General features: G+C 48.0%; 6 protein-coding genes across 12 annotated transcripts; 1 reads left to right on the plus strand and 5 right to left on the minus strand.

Annotated features, from left to right (window-relative positions):
• Positions 1-725: 725 nt before the first annotated feature.
• LOC147045716 (schwannomin-interacting protein 1) lies at positions 726-4,598 on the minus strand. The gene is made up of 8 exons (XM_085930396.1): positions 4,452-4,598; positions 4,098-4,349; positions 1,942-2,051; positions 1,549-1,669; positions 1,247-1,453; positions 1,021-1,144; positions 864-957; positions 726-777 (listed from the first exon to the last, which is right to left on the minus strand). Exons 2-8 carry the CDS (start codon positions 4,287-4,289, stop codon positions 726-728), a joined length of 900 nt encoding a protein of 299 aa, XP_085786522.1. The 5' UTR covers positions 4,290-4,349; positions 4,452-4,598.
• A 208-nt stretch (positions 4,599-4,806) lies between these two features.
• On the minus strand, positions 4,807-6,720 carry LOC147045717 (uncharacterized). The gene is made up of 4 exons (XM_085931016.1): positions 6,453-6,720; positions 6,213-6,353; positions 5,921-6,039; positions 4,807-5,816 (listed from the first exon to the last, which is right to left on the minus strand). Exons 1-4 carry the CDS (start codon positions 6,667-6,669, stop codon positions 5,094-5,096), a joined length of 1,200 nt encoding a protein of 399 aa, XP_085787142.1. The 5' UTR covers positions 6,670-6,720; the 3' UTR covers positions 4,807-5,093.
• A 900-nt stretch (positions 6,721-7,620) lies between these two features.
• LOC147045718 (uncharacterized) lies at positions 7,621-9,438 on the minus strand. The gene is made up of 4 exons (XM_085930191.1): positions 9,150-9,438; positions 8,912-9,058; positions 8,716-8,837; positions 7,621-8,450 (listed from the first exon to the last, which is right to left on the minus strand). Exons 1-4 carry the CDS (start codon positions 9,394-9,396, stop codon positions 7,650-7,652), a joined length of 1,317 nt encoding a protein of 438 aa, XP_085786317.1. The 5' UTR covers positions 9,397-9,438; the 3' UTR covers positions 7,621-7,649.
• A 553-nt stretch (positions 9,439-9,991) lies between these two features.
• LOC147045719 (uncharacterized) lies at positions 9,992-13,672 on the plus strand. Of its 5 annotated transcripts, XM_085930188.1 has the most exons (13): positions 10,495-10,557; positions 10,640-10,786; positions 10,865-10,945; positions 11,027-11,088; positions 11,151-11,252; positions 11,377-11,463; positions 11,567-11,748; positions 11,809-11,858; positions 11,923-12,081; positions 12,175-12,256; positions 12,340-12,498; positions 12,566-12,785; positions 12,849-13,672. In XM_085930188.1, the coding sequence occupies exons 3-13, from the start codon at positions 10,927-10,929 to the stop codon at positions 13,104-13,106; spliced, it is 1,380 nt and encodes a 459-aa protein (XP_085786314.1). In that variant the 5' UTR covers positions 10,495-10,557; positions 10,640-10,786; positions 10,865-10,926; the 3' UTR covers positions 13,107-13,672. The 5 variants fall into 5 exon arrangements, with proteins under 5 accessions (XP_085786312.1, XP_085786314.1, XP_085786315.1 ...); XM_085930186.1 differs by lacking the exons at positions 10,495-10,557; positions 10,640-10,786 and adding an exon at positions 9,992-10,139; XM_085930189.1 differs by lacking the exon at positions 10,640-10,786 and having other exon boundaries at positions 10,540-10,557.
• selenot1a (selenoprotein T, 1a) lies at positions 13,129-15,493 on the minus strand. Its single transcript, XM_085930192.1, has 6 exons — positions 15,291-15,493; positions 14,855-14,965; positions 14,391-14,517; positions 14,083-14,170; positions 13,813-13,969; positions 13,129-13,753 (listed from the first exon to the last, which is right to left on the minus strand). The coding sequence occupies exons 1-5, from the start codon at positions 15,434-15,436 to the stop codon at positions 13,845-13,847; spliced, it is 597 nt and encodes a 198-aa protein (XP_085786318.1). The 5' UTR covers positions 15,437-15,493; the 3' UTR covers positions 13,129-13,753; positions 13,813-13,844.
• Positions 15,494-15,868: 375 nt separating this feature from the next.
• Positions 15,869-21,474, minus strand: kif2c (kinesin family member 2C). Of its 3 annotated transcripts, XM_085930402.1 has the most exons (23): positions 20,732-21,473; positions 20,568-20,653; positions 20,392-20,486; positions 20,176-20,280; positions 19,891-19,942; positions 19,780-19,809; positions 19,422-19,553; positions 19,243-19,356; positions 18,823-18,920; positions 18,652-18,747; positions 18,527-18,581; positions 18,289-18,451; positions 17,910-18,000; positions 17,772-17,835; positions 17,606-17,697; positions 17,397-17,539; positions 17,036-17,249; positions 16,834-16,944; positions 16,689-16,756; positions 16,529-16,607; positions 16,363-16,440; positions 16,169-16,280; positions 15,869-16,053 (listed from the first exon to the last, which is right to left on the minus strand). In XM_085930402.1, the coding sequence occupies exons 2-23, from the start codon at positions 20,626-20,628 to the stop codon at positions 15,995-15,997; spliced, it is 2,112 nt and encodes a 703-aa protein (XP_085786528.1). In that variant the 5' UTR covers positions 20,629-20,653; positions 20,732-21,473; the 3' UTR covers positions 15,869-15,994. The 3 variants fall into 3 exon arrangements, with proteins under 3 accessions (XP_085786528.1, XP_085786530.1, XP_085786529.1); XM_085930404.1 differs by lacking the exon at positions 19,780-19,809 and having other exon boundaries at positions 20,732-21,474; XM_085930403.1 differs by lacking the exon at positions 20,732-21,473 and having other exon boundaries at positions 20,568-20,725.
• Between the last annotated feature and the right edge of the window lie 4,502 nt (positions 21,475-25,976).

Here is a 25,976-nt window from a genome sequence, read left to right on the forward strand (position 1 = left end):
AAGACTCACTAGGTGGTGCCACTATAAGAATCAGCCGTTCCACTCATTTCCTTCCAATATTTATTATCTATCCCATATCTTTCCGGTCATCGTATGCACGTAGCATACAATAGAAAAACAAAGTGGACTTGATGCTCAAAGGACACACAAGTTGTTTTTCTTACATAGACAGCCTTTCCGTCCAGAAACCTTTCTATCACATAAAATAGACGTTACGCATATGTATAGTCTGGGATTGAGTTTTTTCTCCTAATAAATGTACCCTAAGAAAAAAAAAACAATTTCAATCGAGGCAGTTTATGCTGCTTTTGCTACTCCTAAAAAATACCTTTCATATCATCGGTGTGTTGTATGCAATGCAAATGTGCAAAAATGAAGTAGAAGGAACGTGTGCACTATAGCAGCGATTGTTGTACATCCAGTTGTTTGTCTTCGGGGTTCTCAGTGGCGCTGCGGCATTCAAGCCATCTTTTAAAATGAGCACTATTGCAACTAGGACAGACAAATAAAGAACAAAGTGTGCAAGTGCTTTCTCTACCCGTCTAGAAATGTACATAAGGTGGCAAAGTGACGGATGGAATGAGCCTGTCATCTGGCTCCGTCCAGTGGTGCGATACTTTAGGAGCAAGGATCAACACTATAGGGCAGGGCCTCTTCTTTTCTCCACACACAGCACAAATGGAGTGACAATCCAATGAATGGCGTGCAGGTGGACACTTTGGAATTCATTTGGCGTTTGCTTTCTCAGCCGGATGTCGCTGATGGCTGTGAGCATGTCTGCATCAAGACAAAGACAAGCGAGTGCACCAAATGCACCGCTTAGAATCGCCCGTCGACGAACGAGCTTTTTAGAGCGTGTTCACCTGGTCAGGTCCTCGATGTCCACCAGCATGGCATCCTGCTCAACGTGCTGCTCATCCCTCAGTAGCAGCAGCTGCACCAGCTCCTCATTGAGAGCTGCAATCAACACTCCCGACTGTCAAGCGGACCTTCTATCTCTGGTAAGTCTGACCTACTTACTCTGGATTTGTGAGTGCAAGTCGTTTGTGATCACTTGAAGCTGGCCAAGACTCATATCCCTCATGTCGCCTCGCCTCAGATTCCTCTTCATCAAACATTCGCTGATGTGAGGCAGATGCGGAAGCTGTGTAGCCACAAGCGCAGAAATGTTTCTTTTCAACTCGTTTCAAGTTGAAGTCAACAACCAAAACCTCCCCAGAGCCAATTGTGATTCATGCTGACGAACCAGATCTGCCACAGGCGAGCGTCTGTGCTGCTGGATCTGCCGCTCCACCTCCACCTGCATACGGGCCATAGGTCTGGCCAGAGCCAGGGCCACCCGAGCCTCCTCCTGGAGCCTCCGCTGCACCCGCCAGAAGCCGCCGCAGTCGTCCAGCGGGTCCGAATCCTCCTCGGCCGTGTCTCGATCCGACAACGACGAGCTCTGCTTGCTCTGGATTGAATTTTATGACCAACGTGCGAGATGGTTATTATCATCATCAAATGTTTTTTTGTTTTGAAGAAATAGCATTAGGTTCATAGTCATACCACAGGTGACAAGGGTGTGTCCAGACTGGTTTCTGTCCTGCTGTCCTCGGCATCGCTGTCTTTGTCGCTGCTGCTGCTGTCGTTGACAAAACACACCTGCAGGTTGACACCGCTGTGGAACCTGACCGGAGAAGATCAAGGTGGTCATTTTCTTTGCATCCAATTCCACCGGAACCGTGGAAATAATCAAACATGAGTGCAAATCTTTATTCCGGAACTATCAATACCTAACCAGTAGGCAGCGCATGCACATATTCATCAACGGATTTATTCTGTTGAGTAGAAAAGAAACGTAATGAAATAGCCACGACGTCAGTAACGTCAGCCGGCATCCAAAATAGACGCTGAGTTGAAACAACGTCAGCCGTCAGTCAGAATAGAAAAACAGTTCACCGAGAAGACAGGTCGCTCTTGCCGCAGCTGGTGAAGATGACTGGCTCGTCGTCATAGAAACTGCCCAGGGCCAGTTTCTGCCTGATTGACTCTCTCTCGTTTCGCTGGGCCTGCCAGAAAAACAAAGGAGGGAAAAAAAAAAAAGCAACACAATTATGATGCTGTATATGAGATGATGCTGGCTGGCTGGCTGGCCATTGGTCAACAAGGACATTCCGGATAGACTAATGTTTTGCCTCCGATGCACGGTTGTCATGGTAACGGAATAGCCTTTGGCCCCATAGCGTGCGGCTAGCTTACTTGAACGAACAGAGATCGATAGCAATGATAGCTGGACTCGGATTGGATGGACAGGTGACACGTACGTCTGCCCTGAGCATGAAGGAATGATGAGGCACATTCTGACTTGGATGACTGGAACCTTCTACAACCAAGCACACATGCTGTGATATTTATTATTCCACATTGTAGAACAACTTTGTGATCTTTTTCAGACACATTGAGGGATGGTTCTTTCATTGCACCTCAACTATGAATCCCATGCCTTTTTTTTTTTTTTTTTTACCGCATCATGGTTTATCTTCATATCAACACAATGCTTCAGCAGGACTCCCGTGTGCACTGCCTTTTTTGCATAATGACATTCATTTCCCAAAGCGAGCCCACATATGTGAAAAATGTATCGTACTGCAGCGCTTTGGACTTCAACACAGATACAAACATGGTGGCAAAGAAATACGCAGATGATGAAAATCAAAAAAAGCACACCCGAAGCCTCTGTGTCGCTGAATCATTCACAGCATCTCACCGGCGATGGCTGCCAATCACGTAACATCTGCCAATGTTTCCCACCGCTTCGACATCACGTACACACACACACACACACACACCTGGTAAACGCGTTTCTCCTGGTGCACCATCCTTCATCGCATCGTACTGAACACGCAATTCTGCCCTGCCCTTCTTCTACACTGCAGTGGAGCCGGACCCAGGAGACCCTCTCATATACTGCAGGAAGGGGAGGGGGGGAGATGTGGGAGGGGGAAGCGCCAGAGGAAGGATGGAAGGAAGAGATGTGGGAGGGGGAAGCGCGGGAAGACAAACACAGGAGAGGAAGGATGGAAGAGGGAGCCGGCCATTTGTGCCTCCATCTTGCTCATCTTTGCTGTCGTTTCCGAGTCCTCGCGATCAGAGTGCGCTGACCTCAAAGCTATGCCGCGTAAAGGCGAGTCACGCCCGAGCAGTCTGATGAATGAGACGTGCAATCCGGCTCCATAACTCATCGATCAATTGCTCCGATGGACACTTTGAGTAAATGTCAGCGCATTTCCCCATGACCGGGCTGACTTTACTAGGCCGTCCATTTGGAATGATTGCTTTTGCCTCCAAAGTTACAATAGACAGTGAGTGGGAGGTCACTACGTCTGCCTCACAGTTCGGACGTTCCGGGTTCAAATCGCAGCTAGTGATATGTGGAGCTTGAACGGATTTGCTTTGGCTTCCTCCCTCATCCAAAAACAATCAACAGAATGAAATAGAAAGAAATGAAAAGCAAAGAAATACAAAATGAATCCAAAAACTCAAACCAAATCCATCCAAAATTGAATCCAAAAAGAAACAATAAAAGATCAATCCAAATCAATATATAAAAAGAGATAGAAATCAACCAATAGATAAAGGTCTTAACTGAAGACTCTAAGTGACAATTAGCCATTGTTGTGCATGTGAGTGTGATCTATCTGTGGCAGTCCAAGGTGCACTCCACCTCTCACCAAAATGAGGACAAGCATTGCTCAGAACGGATGGATGAACCCTTTGCCATTTGACCAGAAGAGACTCGGGCACACGCACTTACCCTAACACACACCCAGAGTTACAGCTCACAGCGCTGCGTCATAGCAAGGCATGCTGGGTATACAAGCTTTTCTTTTGAGTCAGCTTCGTTGCATCAGATAGCTAGAAATATCTGGAAGGAGCAAAGGCCCAGCCACCGTTTGCTCAGAGACCAAAACACAGCAGAGGCTTTTCTTTTCCAGACACGTTTGGTCAGCTTGTTAACGAAACAGGTTATCGACATCGATTTTTTTCAAATGCCATTTTCATTTCTTTGAACCTCTCTCTCATTTTTGCCGGTTTTGCGAGACAAAAAAACTGACCGAGATGCCGGACAGTCCGCTTTGTCCGGCGCCGTAACACTCCCGAAGCTCCTCGGCCCAGCTGCGACTGTTGGCCACGAAGCCGCTTTGGGCCTCCTCGCTGTCCCCCTTCCCAAAGTCCATCCACCACTGGCCTGCTCCGACCCTTCCCGTGAACACTTCAGCCACGTCCACATCGTAGTCCTCCTCCATGGACAGAACGTGTCGAGAATCAGATATCCTGAACAATGGCGACCTCCCTCGTTATGTCCCCTGGAATTAGAGAGGACAGAAAATGCGTGAGAATCCATAGCAACGCTGGATGTTCGCTCTGGTCAAATCTGCAGCAGAGCGCAAATCTCAAAAAGAACTCACCTTCATCGCCCGCCGAAAGAAGAGCTTCCTTCCTCTGCCACGCTCTTAGAATAGAGCCATTTGAGGTGGCAATTTGCATTAGAGCTTGGTCGCCTGGCCAAGAGAGCATCCCTGCGCTGAACCGGGCGGGAGCTCGCGTGCGGCCGGCCGGGCGGGCGGGCGTGCTTTGCTGATGTGGGGAGATAGATGCGCATCGTGCCCAGAGGAGATGGCACCATGTGGAAATATATCCAAACGGACAGAATGGGGTGAAGGGTGCATGCGCAGAAGGGGGGGCAATAAAAAAAAATAAAACCTCATTTTACACTGCATTTATTCAGAATCTCAGAAATGGGTTTTTCATGCTGAAGATACAATGACACCGGCACAACACGGAATTTGCAGTAGCCAGTGCTTCTTTTCTATTGGAATAGAATGTTGAGCAAATCGGAGTTCAGCTTACAAAAAAAAAAAGAAAAGCCTGTCACAATGTAGATGTACACAACACGTTTAGTTCAAGTCAATAGTTTGAAGAACGTGACACTTTCGACCAGCTTTTAGTTAAGATTTATTGAATGCCTGCCGGCAAATTCCTGAAAGAGACAAGATTTGACTAAAGGGCACACAAGAATCCAGAAAGAAAAATGGAGTCATCTGCTAGTGTTACATATCATCCCAGTCGAAGGGAATGCCTTCATCCTCTTCTTGGGAAAACCGGGGCTTCTCTTGCCAATACGGGTGGCCCAGGAACACTCGGGATGGGGAGCCGGCGGGAAATTCACTCTTCGGAGCGTCTACGTACAAGATTTCTTGTGCGAAGGGGTTGCTTACGTACGGCGTGAACTTGATATTCGGCGGTTGGCTTCTGCGTCGACACAGCCTTTTAGTCGTAGCGGTGGCCGGAGTCGTGAGGCCTTGGGAAGGCTTGGCGCTCGTGGTTTTACTTCCCAGGGAGGGAATAGTAGGGATCGCCGTTACTTTCTCTGGACCTTTGCCTGTCATCCGGGCTTCAGACTGATGATGGCCATATATATAATGAGGGAAAGGACAAAGCGCTCCGGGTGGGTGGCAATAAGGGGCCGCGGGGTTTCGTGCTTGCTGCGGATAATTCATGGGAAGATGAGGATACCAATGAGAAACTAAATAGGGGCTTGGGTACATGGGATTGTACATTTGGGGATTGTGCAGGGTATGCAAAAAGTACAGGTACTTTAAGTGGTAGTGCCGGTATGGCTCGTAAGGCTCCTCGGCCGCACCGCGTTTGGACCGCTCCGCATTTGGGCCAATTTGTGGGATGGGACGCTGGGGGGTCAAAGCGGGAAACGTGGGGCAGGCCAGTGTAAATGAAGTCTCCAAGAACATCATTGGCAGCATACGATAGCCATTCTGAAAGCACGTTTAAGAAATACAAATATACATTATCCTTACTGAAATATTTGCACATTTTAAGAGTTAGTTTCTACCAGAATGATCTTAATCATCATACATACCGCTCGTATCACATTGCAGCCACCATACCAAACCACAAAGACTAGGCCGAGGGAATTCTGATTGAGCAAATGGCCGCAAGATTCCGGCAGCTGATCTAAAGGAAGGGAACGTCCAGAGCCTGAAACGAGACAAATTGGACAATGGGGGGAAAAAAAAAAAAGCCATTTGTCATTTCTGCTAGCGTCAGTGCATCATAACAAGCAATCATTCAAACTTCTTAAGAAAGCCTTTTTGACTTTAAAATCTCCTGCAAAAAGTTTAGTTCTAGGTTTGTGTGATCAGTTGAGCTACCTAGGTCAAGCTCCACATTTGCGGCTCCACGGCCTGTGACTTTTAATATCATCTCGGTAGGACCGCATCGCAGGGAGGGATCGGCGAGCCGCCACGCTGCTTCCACTCGCTCGTCAGACTGCCGTTCCTGCTGGTGTATTTCTTCACGGGAAAAAGACAAAATATACCTCCATTATTTGAGAAATACCGAAGGCTCCGATCACCCTCCGTTTTCAAGCAAAAGAGGAGCCTCGGTCTCACCTGAACCATCAGATTCGGACAAGGAGTTGAGTTCTTTCCCACTGAAGAGAATCTTGCCCTTCCTTAGTCCAAGATTCTCGCTGGCCAATTGCCACGGAAGAATTTTACCAAGGGTCCTTTGCGGAAAACACTTAAAACTCGGAAGAAAGGAACAGAGAAGGAACGCAACCACTAGAGTACGACAGGAGGCGTATGCTATCGGAGTGTCCGTCGCCATATTGGTGGGTGGACACCGAGCCGTTGGGTGGAAACGCTCGACTTCCAGACCGCACAAGTGAAGAGCACTTTTTAAAGGCAAAAGGTTGGGCGGGCGGGTGGGCGTCGGCCAGCCGGCCACAGCTCACACCTGTGCTCATTCAGGTGAGCTTGTTAGGTCCTCGTGATCCCATTGGTCCTCACCTTCTTTTGGATGATTTCAGCACTGATTTTACAAATTGGCAAGTGTGTGTGCTTTTGTTGAGTATCCTACTCGATAGTCTAGATGAGCAACACAGCAGACCCGGCCGGAGGTGGCAAAAAAAACTCAGCATATGAAATATGCACTTTGATAAATTGTCCGTTGAGAAAATGTCTTTTTAAACCAAGCGCTAACAATCAAGCAATACTTCAGCATTTGGACTCAATTAGAATGCCATATGGCATTTGCTCAAGGTTTGATGATATCAAAACACTGTTTTGGAACTTCGCTCATCTTGTCAAGTGACAATATGCAAAATTTTGCCGAGCAGCGACCAAAAGTTGAACGTGCCTATCGGTGTATTTACTTTCTCGTATTTGCAGCAGAAGCTGGCTGTTAGTCGAAATCCTTTGTTGGAAATTCTTGTCCTTGTTAGTGGTGAATGATTTGTGAAAGACAAACACTCAATCATTTGCTCCTCTAGCGGTAGCTGACAAGTTCCCAGCACTAACCTAATGAATTAACATCTTCAGAAAGAAATCACAAAGATAACTTTGAAATGGCCCAATGATTCAGATTCTAATGTTGTGCTCAAGTTACAATGGAAACAAACGAGAATGAGCACTTTCACAAACGATTGAGGTGAAATGTTGATTTTAATTCACTCAGTTTAGAGTCATTTGACTCTTCAAACACGACACATAATGGCAATGAGTGCAAATTCCTTTCTCTGAAAGCAGGCCCACTTGCAAAAGAACTGGAAAACAGAGGTTGTTTTGAATAATTTATTTGCGCTATTCTCAAGGATTGCCGTACATTGCAGCAAGAAAGTCCTCATAAGTGATGTAGTGCATCAGCTCAGGGGGGAATCGATACAACGGATTGTACGCTAACGGAGCAGCGGCGTCTGTGGCCGGCGCTGGCGTTGTGGCAGGTGCTGGCGTTGTGGCCGGCGCTGGCGTTGTGGCCGGCGCTGGCGTTGTGGCCGGCGCCGCTGGCGTTGGCTGCACCAGAGGAACAGAAGGAGGAAGATGGGGAAAGCGTGCGGCAACCGCTTGCGTCGCGGGACCGTTTTGCTCCCGGTTTAGCGGCTGATTTCCCGGGAAGGACCAGAGGGAGGGGTTGAAGAAGGGGTACTGGGCCACGGCCGAGGGGCCCTGGTACGGCCGAGGCAGATTGTGCACATGGGGCACGCGTGGCACGACGGGGTACTGAGGCGCCAATGGGTTGTGGGGTGCTTGCGCTCCATAATGCAACAAGGGCTCCCGAGGGTGGGAGCCAGGACTCTGGGCTATCGGAGACCACTTGTGGACAAAGGGCCACTTGGGCATTTGAGGCACCGAATGGGCCCTGGGACTCATGATGGGAGATTGGGGATAGCTCCGGGGATCAACTGGTGACCACAGGCCCAGTGGCGAGACCGGATCTTTGGGGAATGGGGGCCACATGGGGATATGTTGAACCTCAGGTGCCCTGGTGACCACTGGATCAAATGGGGGTGGGGGGCTGGTAACCTTTGAGGCGTCACTTGGAGTCTGTTTGGTGCACACGAGGATGACGGGAATTCCCTGCCAATACATCGGAAGTACATAACTTCCAGCCTTGAGGAAACAAAAAGTACAAGGTAACACAATGTCACATGCACAAGGTTGGAAAAATAAATGCAGATTAGGGCTTCATTGCAAATGCAATTTGAAATGGATTGAAACCTCTCAAATTATGATTTCAATGACAAAATGTTTTGTCTCAACAACTTCTGAAAATGACGTTACATGACTTTAAATCATCTCTTCTCAAAACCCCTTGCCATAAGAAATAAGTTTAAAAAAATCTCGGTTCAAATGCCAACACACGGCCGACTTTTACCTGCTGATGCATGTAACAACCACCATAGGGAACATACATGAAGAATCCAAAGGAATTCCGATGCATGTTGTAGCCACAGTTTATGGGCACGTGGGGCAGGGGCAACGGAGGACCATTGGGCGCTGCAGAATAAGGAGCAAAGAAAGGCAATCAAACCGGAGCGCTAAAGACACCTTTAGCCATTCCTTCTCCGAACCTTGCTGCACGGTCATGAAGGCTAGTCCCGGTCTCTTCACACTGAGCTTCATGTGGTTATCTCCACAATGCAGGGAGGTCATGCGTCTCCACGAGGCCTCCTGGGATGTGGCTTGTGGCGCTGGCTGAGGGTTTACAGGCCAGCCTCCTAAGCGACATTCAAAACATAGGAGGGAGAGTTGGAAAAGCTGGAAAACGGCAGGGAGCCATTGAACAAATGGAGGGAGTCACTTTGCTACCTGCAGAATCCGCCTGATAAGCGGCTTCATCCTCCGCTGAGGTGTTTGCCTTCTTGACTTCTTCATGCAGCACTGGAGGAAGTTTCCCGAACACAATCTTACCTCGCCTAAAGCCCTCTGGAACATTTCTTCTTCTGTCCGCCTTCTTCAGGCGGTAGCAGTCGACCGTGTGCGCCAAAAGTAGTGCGCAAATAACCAGCGCGCCACTCCTCGGGCTAAATGAAGCACTCGCGCTTTTGGTGTGCATCTCGGCGTGACACTCGTGCAAAGACCGGACTGCGCCATTTTGCCGCGACTTTTTGACCCCTGCGCAACTTCTGCAAGCGTAACGAGCGTTGCAGCAGCCAATCACGAGGCAGAGGAGACGGGGAGAATTGATGATTTCAAAATTGTCCGCAGCTGCCAGGACACGGCATTTCAAGAGGCTGTGTGGCCAGCTGGCTGGCTGGCTGTGTGGCTGGCTGGCTGGCTTGCTTGGAAAACATAGCGATCAGAAAGAAAGATGACCATTTGGACATCATGCTCGCGTTTCGTACACCACAGTCTCCAACTCAAAAAATGCTTGTCACTATTTCGACTTGATTCTTTCCACCTGCTGAAAAGACGTGTGCTATATTGTAATATCCCTTTGGAGTGGTGGGAAAAAAAAAAGTCCCCAAGTGGCATTTTTCACACAACGTTGTCCGTGCAGCTTGTTGAGCCAGCATTACTTCGTTAATTAGCGCCATCTGCTGGAGGGACCGTGTATAACATTGCTCTTACTCCGTGACGTTTGCAGGTTCATAAATGAAAGTACAAATCAAGGGTTTGTCGTGACGATCCATTGGCTCTTCTTGTTCAGTAAAAGGCGATGTCATTGATTTATTTCTTATTTCCCCTCCAGGTTTCATTTCCTCTAAGGCCTCTCTCTCTCTCTCTCTCCCCATGAGAACAGAGCAAAGTTCAGCTGCCGCTTAAACGTTCCAGAGCAGCCACTACATGGCAGTTTTGGTGAGCTCTTTTATTTTTGCATCGTATCACTTGAAACGCATATTCATTCTGGGTTGAAATGTCGGGCTCCAGCCTTTCGGTGTGGACCGTTCCTTGCACATCCCCCAAAACCTGCAAGCAAGGTTCATTGAACTTGTTGGACTGGGATAGTCTCCAGTTCACCCACGACTCTTGGAAGAGCAAAAAAAGTGGGTGGATGGTTAAATCGCTATCTGAAATCAGGTTCACCTGAAAACAAATAAAGACAAATGATTAACTAAGAATAGCTACTCATCAACATCTCATATCCGATTGAGGTTGCTACGGTGACACATAATAGCCACGGGTCGGTCGGTCGTTCATCTCCATGGTTACGAGCAACAATAGAGGGCATTATTACATGCATGCGTGCGTGCATGTGTGCATGCCTGAAGCGTGGGTGAGTCTGCACAAAATTGCGTCTTCATTTTGCAACTTCTATTTCATTTTATGATCCAAATGACTGTTGAATTGCTTCTAAGGTGATATTGGAACGTTCCTGTCAAATGCACCCTTTCTAAAAACTTCATTGAGAAGACATTATGACATGACTCGGAATAAAATATGTGCATCTATCCATTTTCTTTGCTATTTGGGTCAGGACACTCTCATTCAAATCCCACATAAGCGTAAGGAAGAACTTGAAGACTGCGAAGGGATTCAAAGCCAGAATCTGAAGCGCTTTAACCACTTATTCATATTTCCAGCATAGAAGCTTTGCACAACAAGCGACAGCAGTGTGGAGCGGAAGAAGAAAAAACTGAAAACCATGAGGTCCAGCATTTCCAGTGAGTCAATTGGATCTAAGAAGGGGAGGGGGGGCGGAAGCGCACACATCCCTTATTCAACGACCATGTTTTTGTCCTTAGAAAATGCAGTTGCAAAGTTAGAGCACGATATCTGCGAGATCCTGCGCGACCTGAACAATTTTGTAAGTAGAATGCGAGCAGGGAGGCTGGCCGTGCTGATGTCATTTGGTTTGGCTTCCGTCAGGCTTTCAGTGACCCGCCCACCAATTGCATCAGAGCAGGAGTCCTGAGGTACCACCGCGAGTCTGACAACCCCCAACTTGCCAACGCAGCTGCACATTTGGAGGTATTCAAATCCTTTTTTTTTTAAATGCATTCTGTCTGTCTGTAACTTCCACGAACAACACAGGCTAATCTTAGCAGCAGCAACAACAACTTTTTGGTGTGTGTGTGTGTGTGTGTGGTCCTAGCCTCCGTTTGAGTGCCCGATAAAATGTGAATACTGCCACAGGACCGCCAGGCCTGTACTGGATGTGAGATGGGAAGACGAGATACAGGTGAGATAGACTGGACACGAGATGCAAAATGTTCTTACGGTTTGCTTAGTGGCGCAAAGCTCACGGCCGGACTGTGTGTGTGTGCGTGCGTGCGTGCGTCCAGGCGGTGTCGGCCTTTTGCTGCGCCCAGCGCAGGAGGCTGTGCATGGCCTTGGTGAGGAAGAGGCCCTCGGCAGATGACTTGGCCTGGCGGGAAGAAAAGCCCAGCGACCTGGGAGACGCGCTGCTCGAAAACAAAGACAAAAAGAACGCCCGAAATATTAGCGACCTTTCACGTGGACTCATGTAAGGACTTTTATCCAAACACACAAACAATGGAGTAACGGAAGCAATGTGCTGTGTCAGGGAACTGGCAGGGTTGAGGCGGGACAACGCCTCGCAACAGGCAGAAGCCCGTGAGTGCAGAAAAGCATTTCATGGCCGCTCAGAGAAGTATCGTCTTAACCCGTTGCCTCGTAGCCGCAGAAGCCAAAATCCTCAGCTTCAGGCTCGCCGGTACCCCAGAAGAGGGCGCCTGGATGCTCACGGACGTTGCTGAGAATGTTGTGCAAGTCAAAAAGGAGGAGACCAAGTCCGCTTGTGACCACAAGCCACCTCTCTTTGGCATATGTCATCAAAAGGGGAGAAAACGCACGCACGCACGCAGGCAGGCACGCAGGCAGGCAGGCAGGCAGGTAGGCAGCCGCTCACGTTAACCATCTCTGCGTTTACAGGAAGGAGAATTTCAACAGAAATGCTACACGGACGGCAGGACCTTTCTTAACTTGTTCCCGGACGGCTCTGCTCAGCTCTAGTAGGCGCTCTGCAAAACAATTTGTAGCGTAGCGTGCCGTCCGTCCGTCCGTCCGTCATCCTCGTCTCGTCTTTCCCCATCAGTTATCCGGGAGGCATCTTGGCTCTGGTCTTTGTCGTCACCAAAAAGAAGGAAAGGGTTTGCATCGTGTTTGACAACAACCCCAAGCCGCCCAGAGCCATCCGAGCCATCTTCCAATGCGACGGCACGGCCACGTGTTACCACAGCAACGGAAACATATGGTAAAAAAAGGAAGAGGGACATTGAGGAAGCGAGCGGGCATTCAAAGCGACGGTGGGCTTGCTTTAGGTTGAATCTCAACAGTTCCGGCGGTCAGTGTTTAGACGAGACGGGGGCCAGGGTCCGTCGCTGGAGCTGGAAGACGCTGCCGCCGCCTCATCTGCCTCCTCTCTTCTTGTCCCTAAACAAGCACATCGGGGTGCGAGTCCTGGGGAAGGATCACATTTTTGTCTCCTTCCTGGCCAATGGGCAACAGGCTCGGTGTAGTGTGGGCAGCTGCAGCGCTCAGGTAATATTCCGTATCCGAGGAACTGCTGTCCAAAAAAAAAAAAAAACACCTTCCTCCTCGCAGTGTAAATGCACCAGAGAGATGCCGCCCAGCGGCCCTTCGCTGCTGAAGGACGAGCTGTTTGTGCTGGCCGCTCGGGTGAAGATCCACCTGTGCATCCAGCATCTCAACTGGAGCCTTCTGAGACCTCTGCACCAGAAGATCGCGCCCACCCAGAGCATCCGCGTCTTTGGCAAGAAGCTGCTGGAGGTCAGCACCAACGTCCTGATGAGCCAGCACGAGCGTGCCTTCATCAGGGGCTGCCTCCAAGACTGTCTGTAACGGAAGACCCTCTGCCGCTTCGTGGTTACAATGGGTTTTTATTCACTTTTTGACAGTTTGGCAAATATAAAAAGGACTCCCAAATCAGAACAATCTCCCTAACGTTAGTTTGACAACAAGTTGCTTGAAGCTAGCTACTACTTGGACAACAATAGGTTTTTTTAGGAACTCGACAAGAGTGCTCAAGAAGTCACAGTGCACTTACACCAGTATCGTATCTTCTCATTAAGACATGTTTCAAAACGCAATGCAAGAAGGTCAGTCACATGGAGTCTATCATAACTCTGCTCAAACAGCTAACACACGGATGGATGAGTTGGAATACAACCAACTTGAATAACGCAGGCTTTTCTCGATGAAAGAAAGGTGGCGCAGTGACTTTCCGAGCACCCGTTCATTTTGGCTCAGTGTTTTATTCAAATCTACTTGATGGGAATCTGCTCTCCTGCTCTGAGAAGATGTTGAGTGAATAGTACAAGAAAATGACCGACTCGCCATCGAGCCCGCTCTGGTGTCCGGGGCGGGTCATCTCTAAAGGGGGTGACGATGATGGGGGGGGCATCCAGTCTGCGCTTGCAGTGGTCCTGCCTTTAGTGCAGACCTTCATAAACATCACGTCACAGCCCTGCGAGCGGCCCACCTCAAACCTGGAGGGGAGGACAACGGGTTAGAAAGACCAGAAAGGCATCAAGGTGGAAAACGTTACCTGGAGGGGCTTTCGGCTGCGGCCACACACTGTTAGGAGTGGTGGAGCGGCTTTGTGTCCATGTGAACGTTCATCTTCATTTCGTTGTCCAGGATCTGCACCAGCTGCTGCATGGAGGGCAGGTGGCCTGACTCCAATTTGGACCAGACTGGCACATCTACACACACACACACACAAATATGTAAGGATGCAACTAGGCCGGCACGTCCGACCGACCGACCGACCGCCATTTTCTTTTGGCTTTGACATGAAGAGTTCAAAGGTCCTTACCATTTAATGTTATTTCAAAAGCTCCCGTGGACATCAACTGATTTTCTATCATGTTGCTGAGAAAGAACACCATCATGCACGCGTATATCTGAAAGAAATGCAACAGGATTGAGCTAAAGCGAAGACTACGCACCCACAACAGCCTCTGACACAGACCGTTTGCAAACATTGCTCTTGGCTAATGAAACCAACCCCACGGGGTGCGTGCGCTCGGCATCCGAGGCGAGGCGTTCTTCGGCTCGCACCTTGACCTAGATATGCTCACCGCGTCACAAAAACAGGCTGGAGCGCGACATTGGCGTGCGTACCTTGTTTCCCTGGCCCCACTCCCAGACACCCGGAGTTTGCACGCCCAAGAGAGCGAACGGATCCTTGCCAATAATGATCAGGCCGATCACCAGCAGTTTGAAGACAGACAGGAAGGATGCAATGTGCCTGGGGGGAGGACAACAAACACAATACTTCAATCCTTGCTTTTAAAGTCGGCCATGTGATCTGTTCAATTCCCTTTGTGCTACATGGATGCATGTGACTGACGCCCATGGCTCTTGATAACACACTGGAGCCACACGGACAGACAACGAGATCATTTGGTAAGATGAGATTGAAAAGTACTCATTCCAATGGCCCTAATTTGGAACTGGATAAATGAGCAAGTCGGCAGTAAAAGCCCGGCTTGTAAAATGAGGCACCTTTCATGAGAATTTGCTCATCTGGCAATATCCAGACTGTTTTACAAACAAACCGCCCGTGACTCGGCAGATCATCTTACCGATAAGCGGGTATAGGAAGGAAGTTCTCTCCCTCGATGCGGATGTCTGGGTACCGCTGGTACAAGACCTGCGTGTACTCCTCAAACACCCGCTTGTACCCTCAGGAGATGCTGCAAGGAGACAAACATGCACAAACCTTTAACCTGGGACTCTCACAGAGCGGAGATCATTCGAAGCGCTTTACGAATAACTGCAGGGGATTTAGAACATGAGCTCCTTATTTCGATCACTCTTTCCCAGCCTTTCAAAAAAGCTTCAGGTACGTCGGTCGGCATTCGTTTGACGTCGCGCCGGGGTGGCCCAGGCAAACACTTGCAACGAGCATCACTCAAAGATGATCCGTTGAAATGACGCATGAGCTCGCGAACGGTTAGCCTTAGCTTCCTAGGTTATGCTAGCTGCTCGCGATGACTCGCCACATTTGGTCTCGTTTACCAAATCTGGAACTTGAGTAAGGGCCCGGCGGCGAACTGCATTTTCATCTTCTTCACGCCGCTGCTGCCGTCCCCGGACGCGGCGAGACACAGCGACAAGACCCCGAGGGCGAGGAAGGAGAAGCGAAGCCACTTGTCCGCCATCATTCTTTTCCGGGTGTCTCGTCTCGTCGGGTCGCCCAGCCCCTCTGCCCGAATTCGAGTGAGTGACAGCTGAATCGGATAAGCTCATTGGAGGATTTCATTTTCTTCGCTAGCGATTCACGACCGTTCTTGTGTTGCTTCGGAACTTTAGCACTACCTAGCGGTCTCCTTACGAAGAGGCATGTTGGAGGGAGGGAGGAGAAAGCCAAGGTTCATTCGGAATGGCTTCTTCAAGCCTTGCTTGCCAACAGTTATGGATGGGTAAAGCAATGTTTCGCCGTTTGTTTTTTTTTTCATTCCGAGGGATATTAAAAATAACTTGCTCCTGCTGGCCGATGCTTGCCTTTATAGAAAGAACATCACTGTGCAGATTTAAGGTCAGAGCATGATGCAAAGGACACGATGTGCAGCAGGAGGGAAAAAGTCAAACAATGGTTTTAATTAGTCCTCGTGCTTTATTTTTATTTAAAACAGTACAGTGCTCAGAGAAATAGCCCAGTAAACCAAAACAAGAACGGGTATTTCATTGACAAACAATGTTAGGAAATATCATTTTGTGACTCAATGCTTGAGTCGGGCCCTCTCGTCCACCAAAGCGGTATGTAATGTCATCAATAGTTCTGTTGTTGGGATTGAAGCAGCAGCAACAACAACGCGTTAGACCGAGCTCTTACTTGAAATGACTCATTCCCACATTCTCGACTTGAGAATGAGTGAATCGGAATTTGCACACACCTGTTAACTTGGAGGACTGAGAAAAGTCCATTAGGTTGGGGAGAGCTGCCTCAACGTCATACGAGGGTTGCTCCATGGAGTTCAGCAGGTCTTTGGCTTTCTCATGAACATTCTGAACAAAGAAGCCATCAAAGGCATTGAAAAGGACATTTTCCAAGTATGTGTATGGCGTATAGTAAGTGACAAAAAGCTACCTGCAACTCCGTGTAGACCTGTTCTTCCAGGTTAGCCACATGACTTAAGGCTTCATACACTGTGACCGCAGAAGTTTCCTTGAACACAAGTCAACTTCTTTAGTCTTTGATGGGAATCTCCAAAGGATGGCCACACTCAAAGCAAGGAGCCGAGCGTCGGACTGACCTCATCCGAAGAGCACATTTCCGGCTCTTGTTTTTTGGCCTCTGCGCTGTCCGCAGACTTTGCATTCAGCTCTTTCACTCTGTTACATTCAAATAGGATTGATCCAAGCAAAATCCAATTTGCCAAGTAGACATTGTTTGCCATCAATTAGAAACCGTACCTGTCTGCATAACGTAGCGTATTCATGGTGTATTCGCAAGAACCCATACCGGGTGACACCATTGCGATCTGACCACGAGAGGTGCAATTTAGGGGAGTGGATTGGAAAAAGCACCACAAGTAACACCCAGAACACGTCGACGTACCATGCAGGTTCTAGATTTCTCCCCGATGAAGGAATCTCGGAGGACCTTGGTTAAAGTGCTCATCCTGAAAGGAATGTGCTCGCTGTTCATGCCCAGCGAACGGATGCACTCCTACGACAAGAATGGAACGACACAAAACGGGTCAAACAAAAAGAAAAAAGAAAAAAGGGGGTGCCTGACGCATTCCTAGTAAACTCTGCACCTTCAGCGCCAGGAGGCTGCGGTTGATCTCGGCCGTCTCCACCAAGGTGGCACGGTCGTTGCTGTTGACGTCCGTGCCCCGCTCGTTGCCCGCCAAGTCAACCAGGGAGAACTTGCCGTGCAGCCTGGTGGCGCGGTCGTTGTACCTAAGGATGATCTGCAGAATGGCGTGGGAGCGCGAGGAGTTGGCGTTGGCTGACGTCTGACCAAACGTTCTGGAAGGGGGGTTAGGGTTAAAGAGTCACGCTGCTCTCAGCCGCTCGCGTCACGGCAAGAACGACAGAAGACTGATTTAGCAATTTCATTGTTGTTGTTTTTTTTTTTTGGGGAACCTATGCAATGTTTCAAGTCCTAGCCGCTACCTGCAAGCACTGCCCAGCTGGATCATCTTAATGACATCGTGTGCAGAGGCTACGTAGACCTCCTCCAGGCCCACCACCTGCACCTGTTGATGCTCATCCTGCATCACCCGGAGCATGGTCTTCTTATTCAGCAGGTCGTACACCTGCAGAGACGTGCATTCATTACACATGAAGTTACGGCTGTGCTTGAGTAGCACTATGTATCTTACTTTGCCATTGTAGATCTCAAAGAAGCTGACGTAAGCAGACAGGTTGAGGCTGGCGTACCTCTTCTGACTGAGGCAGGCAAAAACATCCTGAGCTGGAGAGGAAAAGAAAGAAATGGGGACGGACGGACGGATGGACGGTGTCAGGAAATGCGCAAAGGAGTCTCACCAGCTAAGGCGTAGATTCCCTTGGCGCAGTTCTGCTGCTTCCCTGTGAAATCACCACCCATGGTCTGCGCAAGGCAAGCAGAAAGCAAGTCAAGCCACAATCGGCCACTTTTGACTCCTCCATCAGCAAGACACCCACGTGAGTTTTCCCGCTTCCCGTCTGCCCGTAGGCGAAACATGTGGCCATGCCCCCTTCGAAGACGGACTGCACCAAAGGCTTTGCGGTGAACCTGGACAGCGCAGCATCAAAAGCACTTTCAAGCCACGACTCATTTGACCTTATCGGCGAAGATCCAAAACGATTCATCGTTTTGGACAGGAAGCTCGCGCGCAAAAGAAAACCGAACCAATCTGAATGAGCCGAGAAAATGTTTTTCTGTCTGTGTTGCCGCACCGTTTGTGCTCAAATCGATGAACAATTTCGCATGATGTCCACATTGTGCAATTCTATTTCATTTGACAATTAAGCGCAATCATGAAAGGCTTTCCTTTTGATTGCCAAATACAGAAGACCTTACCCGTAGACCAAGTCATTGGTGGAGGTTTCATCAAAAGAATAGTCAAACTGGAAAATCTGGGTGTCCAAGTACTTTGTCAGGTCCACTTTCTGCTTTGGTTCGTGGACCAGCACAGCGCCTCTGCCAGGCACCGAGATCACGTCGATCTCCCTTTTATTCAGCTCTAACGAAGAAGAGAAAACAAAGGAAAGGGCTCACGGCGTTTGAAAGGCACAGCAGCAGCTCCTACCCAACCCACCTTGCTTGTTGAGGGGTCGTTTGCGCACGCATACACAAATCCTGTGAGGCTCAATCTTGAAAAATTCACACGCACCCACCACTTAGTAAATATTGACTCAAAACGGCGCTCGCGTCGAAACGTACCACGTCGGTGATGGATAAGTGGATGGTTTCCATGGTCTCTCGAAAGTCTTGGATCATGTCATAGAATTGCTGGTTGGGTCGGCATGACTCTTTGAACTTTGAAAGGGAACGGAGGAAAGAAAGGTTCACTTGGAAGGCCAGAAGGTTCCATTAAAAGTGACTACCACTGACCTTGCCCTTCTTGGTCTGCCGTTCGGGAGGCTTGACGACAACAGATAGTCTTTTGTTGCCTTTGTTGACTTCCTGGGGAGCCACGGTCTTTCTTCGGCCTGCACAGGGCAAGAAAAACACGGCAGGCCTTTAAATTGCCCGTGTACAAACATCGCAGGAAATTCCTTTGGGGGATTTTCAGAGGAAAAGACCACAAGGTAATGTTAGAAAGAAACAGAACAGCAAAGGTGAGGCTCAAAGATTTGGACATTTTGCCAAAGGGCAGACACCGTCCCAAAAAGCTTCACGGAGATTTTTTTTTTCCCTAAGATGGAAATGCTGCTGTATTTCGACAATTTACATGGGCCACAGCTTACGAAAAGGACAGGAATCAAAACTTTGGTAGACATACTCCATCTTCTGACCAACAGGCTAACTAACCTGAAGATTTAGATGGAACAGTCTTTGATGATTCAACATTTTCCTTAATGGCCTCGTGAACAAAGGATGAGGTTGGTTTAGCCTCCCTCTTGCGTCGCAGGTCATTAGAAGTCCCTAGACGAGGGGTCGGTCAGAACAATTGTTGGCCTGATAGTTTAGAGGTTAGGGTTTTGACCAACCACAGTTTGTGAGGGCTGCCTTAGTTGGAAGTTCAAGTGGACTCGATCCTGAAGCTCCCGCAGAAGACTGCTCAGGGACAGACGTTTGAGGCTGGAACCGGTTGGTCTGTCTGACCTGAGACCGACCAACGCCTGAAATTTCGACAGCGGCGGGCAGATCGGTCACAACATCGGCAGAGAAATTGCTTCAAAGTCATTTGACAAAGTGACACCTCCAGTTTGATTCCCCAGTGTTATTCTTTCAGCCATTCCCACAGTGGCAAAAATCAAACGTTTGTCAATTATGGAAAATAGCCATGAAAAGACAAGGAGTGATTTGGAGGGAAGGAAAGGGATGGCGGCGCATGATTTGCCTTGCCTCCAGTCTTGTCCACGGTTGGTGTGGCAGCTTTTGGAGGGAAGCTTGGCATTAGATGACAAGATCCATAACACACAATCACAAGTCACACCAATGCTTTTAATTACGTACTACATGAGGCCAGGGCCGGAATCCTGGATGAGCGCAGTCGACCCTCGTATTTCTACGGAAGAAACAGAGGAATATTGGGGTCACTGTCATATATATATATATATACCCCCCCCCCCAACTGTGACATTACTCAACAGTGCCATTTAGCATTTTTTACAGCAAAATAGAACACGGAACAACAGTGGTGCATACAGCACGTGATACCTCACAAACACGATGTTGACTTTTCAAAAACGGCCAAGACGGATTATTTTGTAACAAACTGAAAGAAAGAAATCAACACACGTTTTCTGTCGGATGATTGTGGGAATTTTCCTCAGATTTGTTCATGGTAGACTGGATGTGATCCCACAGATCTTGATTGAGTGCCCAAAACTCGTTCAAACCCAGCTGGATGAAAGAAAGACAAATGGAGATTGTTCAAGTAACTGAAGTATTTTGAATGTTCTGATTGGTCAACATCTCATATTGCTTTTGCCATTGACGCAGATTTGAACTGACCTCCTTGGCATGAGTGCTATCTCTCTCGGGCCACTCGGTCAGTATGGTGGAATTGGCGGTGTCGATAGACTTCACAGTGGCTCGATGAACGCGCCCTATGTCGGCACGTAAACAACAGGTCGATCACATCAAAAAATAAAGGCGATGAATACGTCTTAAAGAACATTTGAACTCACCATCGCTTCGACTAATATAAACGGAGAGTCCAACAAGGAGCCTGGACCATTTGGACTCCATTTTGACTCTTTGTAACGTCACAGTTCTGAAAAGTCAGGCGAAATTGTTTCATAACCTTCAGTAATATTAGTCAAACTCTCGTCAAATAAGCGAATTTTCCTACCTGTATTTTGTTTTTGTCTTACCACACTGGGCGGGCGTTGGACGACAATTCTCTCGACCGCAACAGCAGCAGCAAAGATTTGAATTGAATTTGTTTCCTCGTCTTTAACGATCTGATTGGTCGTCACTGTGACGCGTCTTCTTCCTCTCTAAGAAAAAACACGCGCTGGGATTTTATAGCGCCGTCAAGTGGCGCTATAAAATATTGTCGTCTGGTTCAGGCCCTACTGCTACTACTCATACAAATACTACTACTACTAATGATGATAATAATAATAATAAAGGTACAGTACTAAACAGGATGAGTGTGATGACAAAGTCTGTAATTTCACTTCTACTGTAAGAGACAGGATGTGAAGAAAACAATTCATGGATTTCTGTAGAGAAATTATTTGTAAATTAGGGTGGAAAAGAAGGATTTGGTTAATTCAATGCTTTGGAATATAAACTTTTGGGCCAATAACACAGGTCAGACGTTTACTGTAGCTCTTATATGATCAGAGCGCAGGTAGCATACATTCATCCACATGCAAAGCATTCCGTGGCTCTCTCCCCTATGACGTCAACGGCCAGCTGGAGAATGACCCATAATTCAGCTCAGCCTTGCCTTCAGCGTGCACGGACGGCTTCCCGTTTTCCAGCCCCCGAAGCCTAAACACTCCTTTGTGTCCACACCCTCTCGGACCCCCTAGTAACTATACACAGGCAGGTATGTGTACACATTTCCCGCAAGTGACGCTGACATATCAAAGGTTTCATCAACAGCTCGGTGGGCCTTCACCGCTCCCTCCCTCCCTCCCTCCCCTCAAAGCAAAGGATGAAAAATAAACACATCTCTGTGGGCTCGGACCATTTGGTGGGTCTCGCCTGCCGATGACTGGGTGGCCCAGGGCTGCTCGGTGTGAGGCCGGGATGGAGCCACAACTGTTTCCTGTGAGCTGCCCAACCCCCACAACTGCCTTAGTGGGTGGCATTACCCCCCCCCCCCCCCCCAGACCCCCAGGCCCCCACTCAGTGCTCCTCCCCCACTTTTTCACTAGCACTAGTGGCTGTGCTCGTATTCAAAGGAGTATCTAAAACATTGGTTCTCTCTTTTTTTTTCACCAAGTAATCTAAAAAAAAGAACTCACTCTTGTTCGTTGTTTCCTTTGCAGCCACCATTACAGTACATTCTTTTGATATCATAAATAGATCTAAATGCTGCCCTCTGATTGACTAGCGACCAAATCAGGGCAAAGTATACCTATCACCTAAAGTCATCTGTGACCCTGAACCGGATAAGTAGTCTAGAACACGGATGAGCGGATAGATCTGAATGCTCCGAGCGGGAGAAAAGATGCATCTGGCACACATGTGGCAAAGTTAACAGATACCCGGATATCCTGGAAGGAAACAATCATTTAGATCAGAGATCATCTTAATTACGATGACAGCAATGGAGAACTCCTTTTACACTGAATCATTGAAAATGAGAACCTTTCTGTGGTGCTTGGTTGTGAGAGCTTGTCCTCGACACTTTCTCTGGCATGACGCCCCTAAATCCAATCGATGAATCTCAGCTACTTTTCCACTCATTAGCGTGTGTAGTAGCCGCGCGGCGCTCAGGTGGGATTTCGCTCCGGCTCCAAGTAAGCATGTTATTAGTGTCACTTGAACTATCCAGCATGTGTTTCCACTCATGAGCTTCAAACCCTAAAGACGGATAAAAGATTAGAATTTCCGAGTGGACCAACCCGCGACACTCGGCCTACCGTACGACTCGTGCTGACAAGATTTGAGTGGTAATCTTGGTAATGATCACCATGGGGGGGGGATTCTTGTAACTGTTGGCCCTGAATTTGTTTGACAGCTTCTTTCCATCTGCAAAACGCATTCCCCCTCCACTCAATGTAAAGAAAATTGGCCGGGGCCAAGGCTCTGTTCCGCTTTGCAGACTAAATAAACACACATGCATACATGACGTGAGCTCAACAAACTGACAAACCACCCAGGAAGCCTGACGCCTGCACAGTGGACGCTTCAGGAACTTTTGCCATTTTAGGAGAATTGCGCTTCACTGGTTCATTAGAAACAAATGCAAGAAAAAAGAAAAGAAAAGGGAACACACTTCAACGACACTAGCGAATTAACCCCCCCCCCCAAAAAAAGATTAGAACAGAAGTGTAGGCCTTTTTCCCCTAAAGTGTCCTTTTTTTTAGACTGAAGAAGACCGTTGAAGACTCTTTGTTGATTTATTGATTCATGAGTCAACTTTGTGTGTGTCCAAGCAGCCAGACTGAGTAAATACAGCCGCATGCACGCATGCTCGCACGCATGCTCGCACGCACGCTCGCACGCACGCACGCACGCTCGCTCGCTCGCACGCACGCACGCTTGCACGCACGCACGCTCGCTCGCACGCACGCACGCACGCACGCTCGCACGCACGCACGCTCGCACGCTCGCACGCACGCTCGCACGCACGCACGCACGCTCGCACGCACGCCTGGAACCTTGTCTCATTAGAGCACATTAGTATTGGCGGTGCATGCTGAAAGGCGTCCATTTTGCTTCCAAGAGCATCATTAGAGTTTAGCTGCCATCCAGACTAAAGTTACTCTTCAAACACATCAGTTTCAACAAGAAGCCCGTTCACCTTTTGAGCTGGGCCATCGAAACCCGTCCCGGCCAGTGGCCACCTACTGTACGTTTGCCCAGCTGGCAAATTTGATCTGTTTCTTGGGGTCTAATTTTGTTTATTTATTGGGTCTGTGCAGCAAAAGTGCGGCGAGCGAGAGTAGCACGCACAGCTGCGCGGCACGGCACGGCACGGCACCACAGGGACGGCCTGTGTGCTCTCTTCGGGCACCGGCGGCGGCGGCAGCAATTTCACATCCAAACAATTTTTTGAAGACATGAATAAAAGCACTTTACTACAGAAGACAGGATAATTGCTCATTAGTCTTTTGTTGACGTTGTCTTTGACTGCCTCACAGCTTTAACTGCTTAACAATACCACTGATATTGGAACAATTTGATCTTTTCAAAACAGCGCCTAGGGTGGTAGTTTTCAAAGGAATTTATAAAAATGAAAATTGCCGGGATTAAGTAGACACAGCTGTATTCATTGTCAACTCTCTAGCTATCTCGAAACAGCAAGCTGACCAAAAAGACACAGGCTAACGACAACAATATGTTTATTATTGAATTGAACAATATCGTTATTTGGAATATTTTCCTTCCTGAACCATCTTGAACAATGTTGAGTCATTTGAACGAATTCAGCTACTTTCTACATATCAAAATAGTATCAAAAAGTACTTTAGCAGGCAAACTCAGAAGTGAGCGCCAACTGGAGCCGCAACATAAATATAGCACTAAAACGTGTTAGTGTGTTTTTGAAATTAATTCTTTAAACGCATGGCTATAACATTTTTCCTCCCCCTTTTTTTTTTTTTTTTTATTAGTGACCACAGCAGAGAGGCCATCTGTTTGCTGGTATAGTGATAGGTGCAACATGTGGCCCCCAAAAAGTCAACCTACACTCACATCCTGTTTTTTTTAATTTTTTTATAGCCTAGCCCCCCACCACAGCACGATGATGTTAGGCGTACGGTATGAGACCGGGGTAAAAAAAAAAGGAAAAAAAACTAATAGCCATATGACGTTTTGACAAAAGCGATGATAGATGGTTTATTTTCATAGTTTAATATGAAATTGTGCCTTCTCTCCAAGCCAGAAGTTGTTTAGAAACACTGATTTGTTTTGCAAACTATATTTAATGACTCTTACTATTGTTTTTAATGAACAAGGCTTGAAATGTACAGATGATCTCCTAAACATTTGGAGATGCTGTTTGTCGTGCTGAAACATAGGACTGATTCAATATTGACGATAGATTACCGAATGTGGCCACAGAGAGTTATTTGCATGATGTCCATCAGTGTTTTTTTATCCACCCATTTTAAGCTCGGCTGGATGGATGGATGATGCCATCTGGCTTCTTGTTGAACTCAAGAAAGAAGCACAAGTGCTTCCATTTTTCAGACTTTTTCTCGTGTCGAAATGTTTGGATTGAACAACCGAAGCGGACACTGAGCGTCAAAGCGCCTTTTTGCTTTGACACCACCGCTCACAGTTACACGCACATGGGCCGGCGATGCATTCTCCTCCTCGACCTCCTCCTCCTCCTCCTCGTCCTCCTCCCCCTCCTCCTCCTCCTCCTCCTCCTCCTCCTCCTCCTCCTCCTCCTCCTCCTCCTCCTCCTCCTTCCCACCACATGAAATGCGTGTGTGCCCCAGCCTAGCACTGAGCCTTCATTAGGTTTTACTAGCTGACTTGGATGTGTTTAGCTTTGCTCTCCTCCACCACACACACTCCCCTCTGTGTGTGTCTAATTACCATGGCCCCCGCCTTGTCTTCTCTGTCTTTTTTTCAATTTTCAGAGACCCCTCCATATTATGAGAGGGCGGCTGCAATTTAAACTTCAGTAGCACTTTTAGACTGGCCAACTGTAAAGAGATTGCAGCGGGGTATGTTGGATGCCACTTATTTCAGTCCAATATTCACTCCACGAGTACTTTCGATATATCAAAACAAATCGAGAACTTTTTTCTTCTGATGCAGATGATGATTTGCTGGTCTGTTAGTCTGTAACATTATTGCACCAACTAATGCATCGGAAGGCATATATATATATATATATTGTGTGTGTGTGTGCATCAGTAGCCTCCACGAGCGAGTTAAAAATAATGCCGTGATGGCCCAATACTGATAACTGGTACTTGCTCGATAATCACTCTTCCCTAACTACAACTGTTGTATCTCTCACATATTCAATGAAAATAATGAGAGCATTTCAGAAGTGTGTGTGTGAGAGGTGAGTCCCCCCCCCGCCCCTCACACTCTGTCTGTCTGTCTGTCACAACGATCCAGCGTCAGGTCTGGCCCTGGGAGTGTTATGGTTTGAACTAAACAAAGCGCTTGTAAACACTGAGGCCCTCTCATCGTTAGATTGTTCAGTAAACAGACAGGCACAGAATGAATCAATTAAAAGGGCATTACGCTGCTTCCTGTTGATTTCAAACAATGTTTACTCTCCCGCCTGTCGACATGATTGCTGGATTCCTCGCAGCCAACACGTAACGTAGTAGAGGATGGAGATTGCAAACACATTTGCTATGCTGATTTACGTATATATTGATTTCACTCAAATGATTAGAAGCCTTTGCAATCACAACAAATGAGGGCATTTTAGGATTGAGCGG

This window comes from Syngnathus leptorhynchus, chromosome 14 (genome assembly GCF_054491065.1).
Source record: "Syngnathus leptorhynchus isolate UIUO chromosome 14, UIUO_Slep, whole genome shotgun sequence".
NCBI lineage: Eukaryota > Metazoa > Chordata > Actinopteri > Syngnathiformes > Syngnathidae > Syngnathus > Syngnathus leptorhynchus.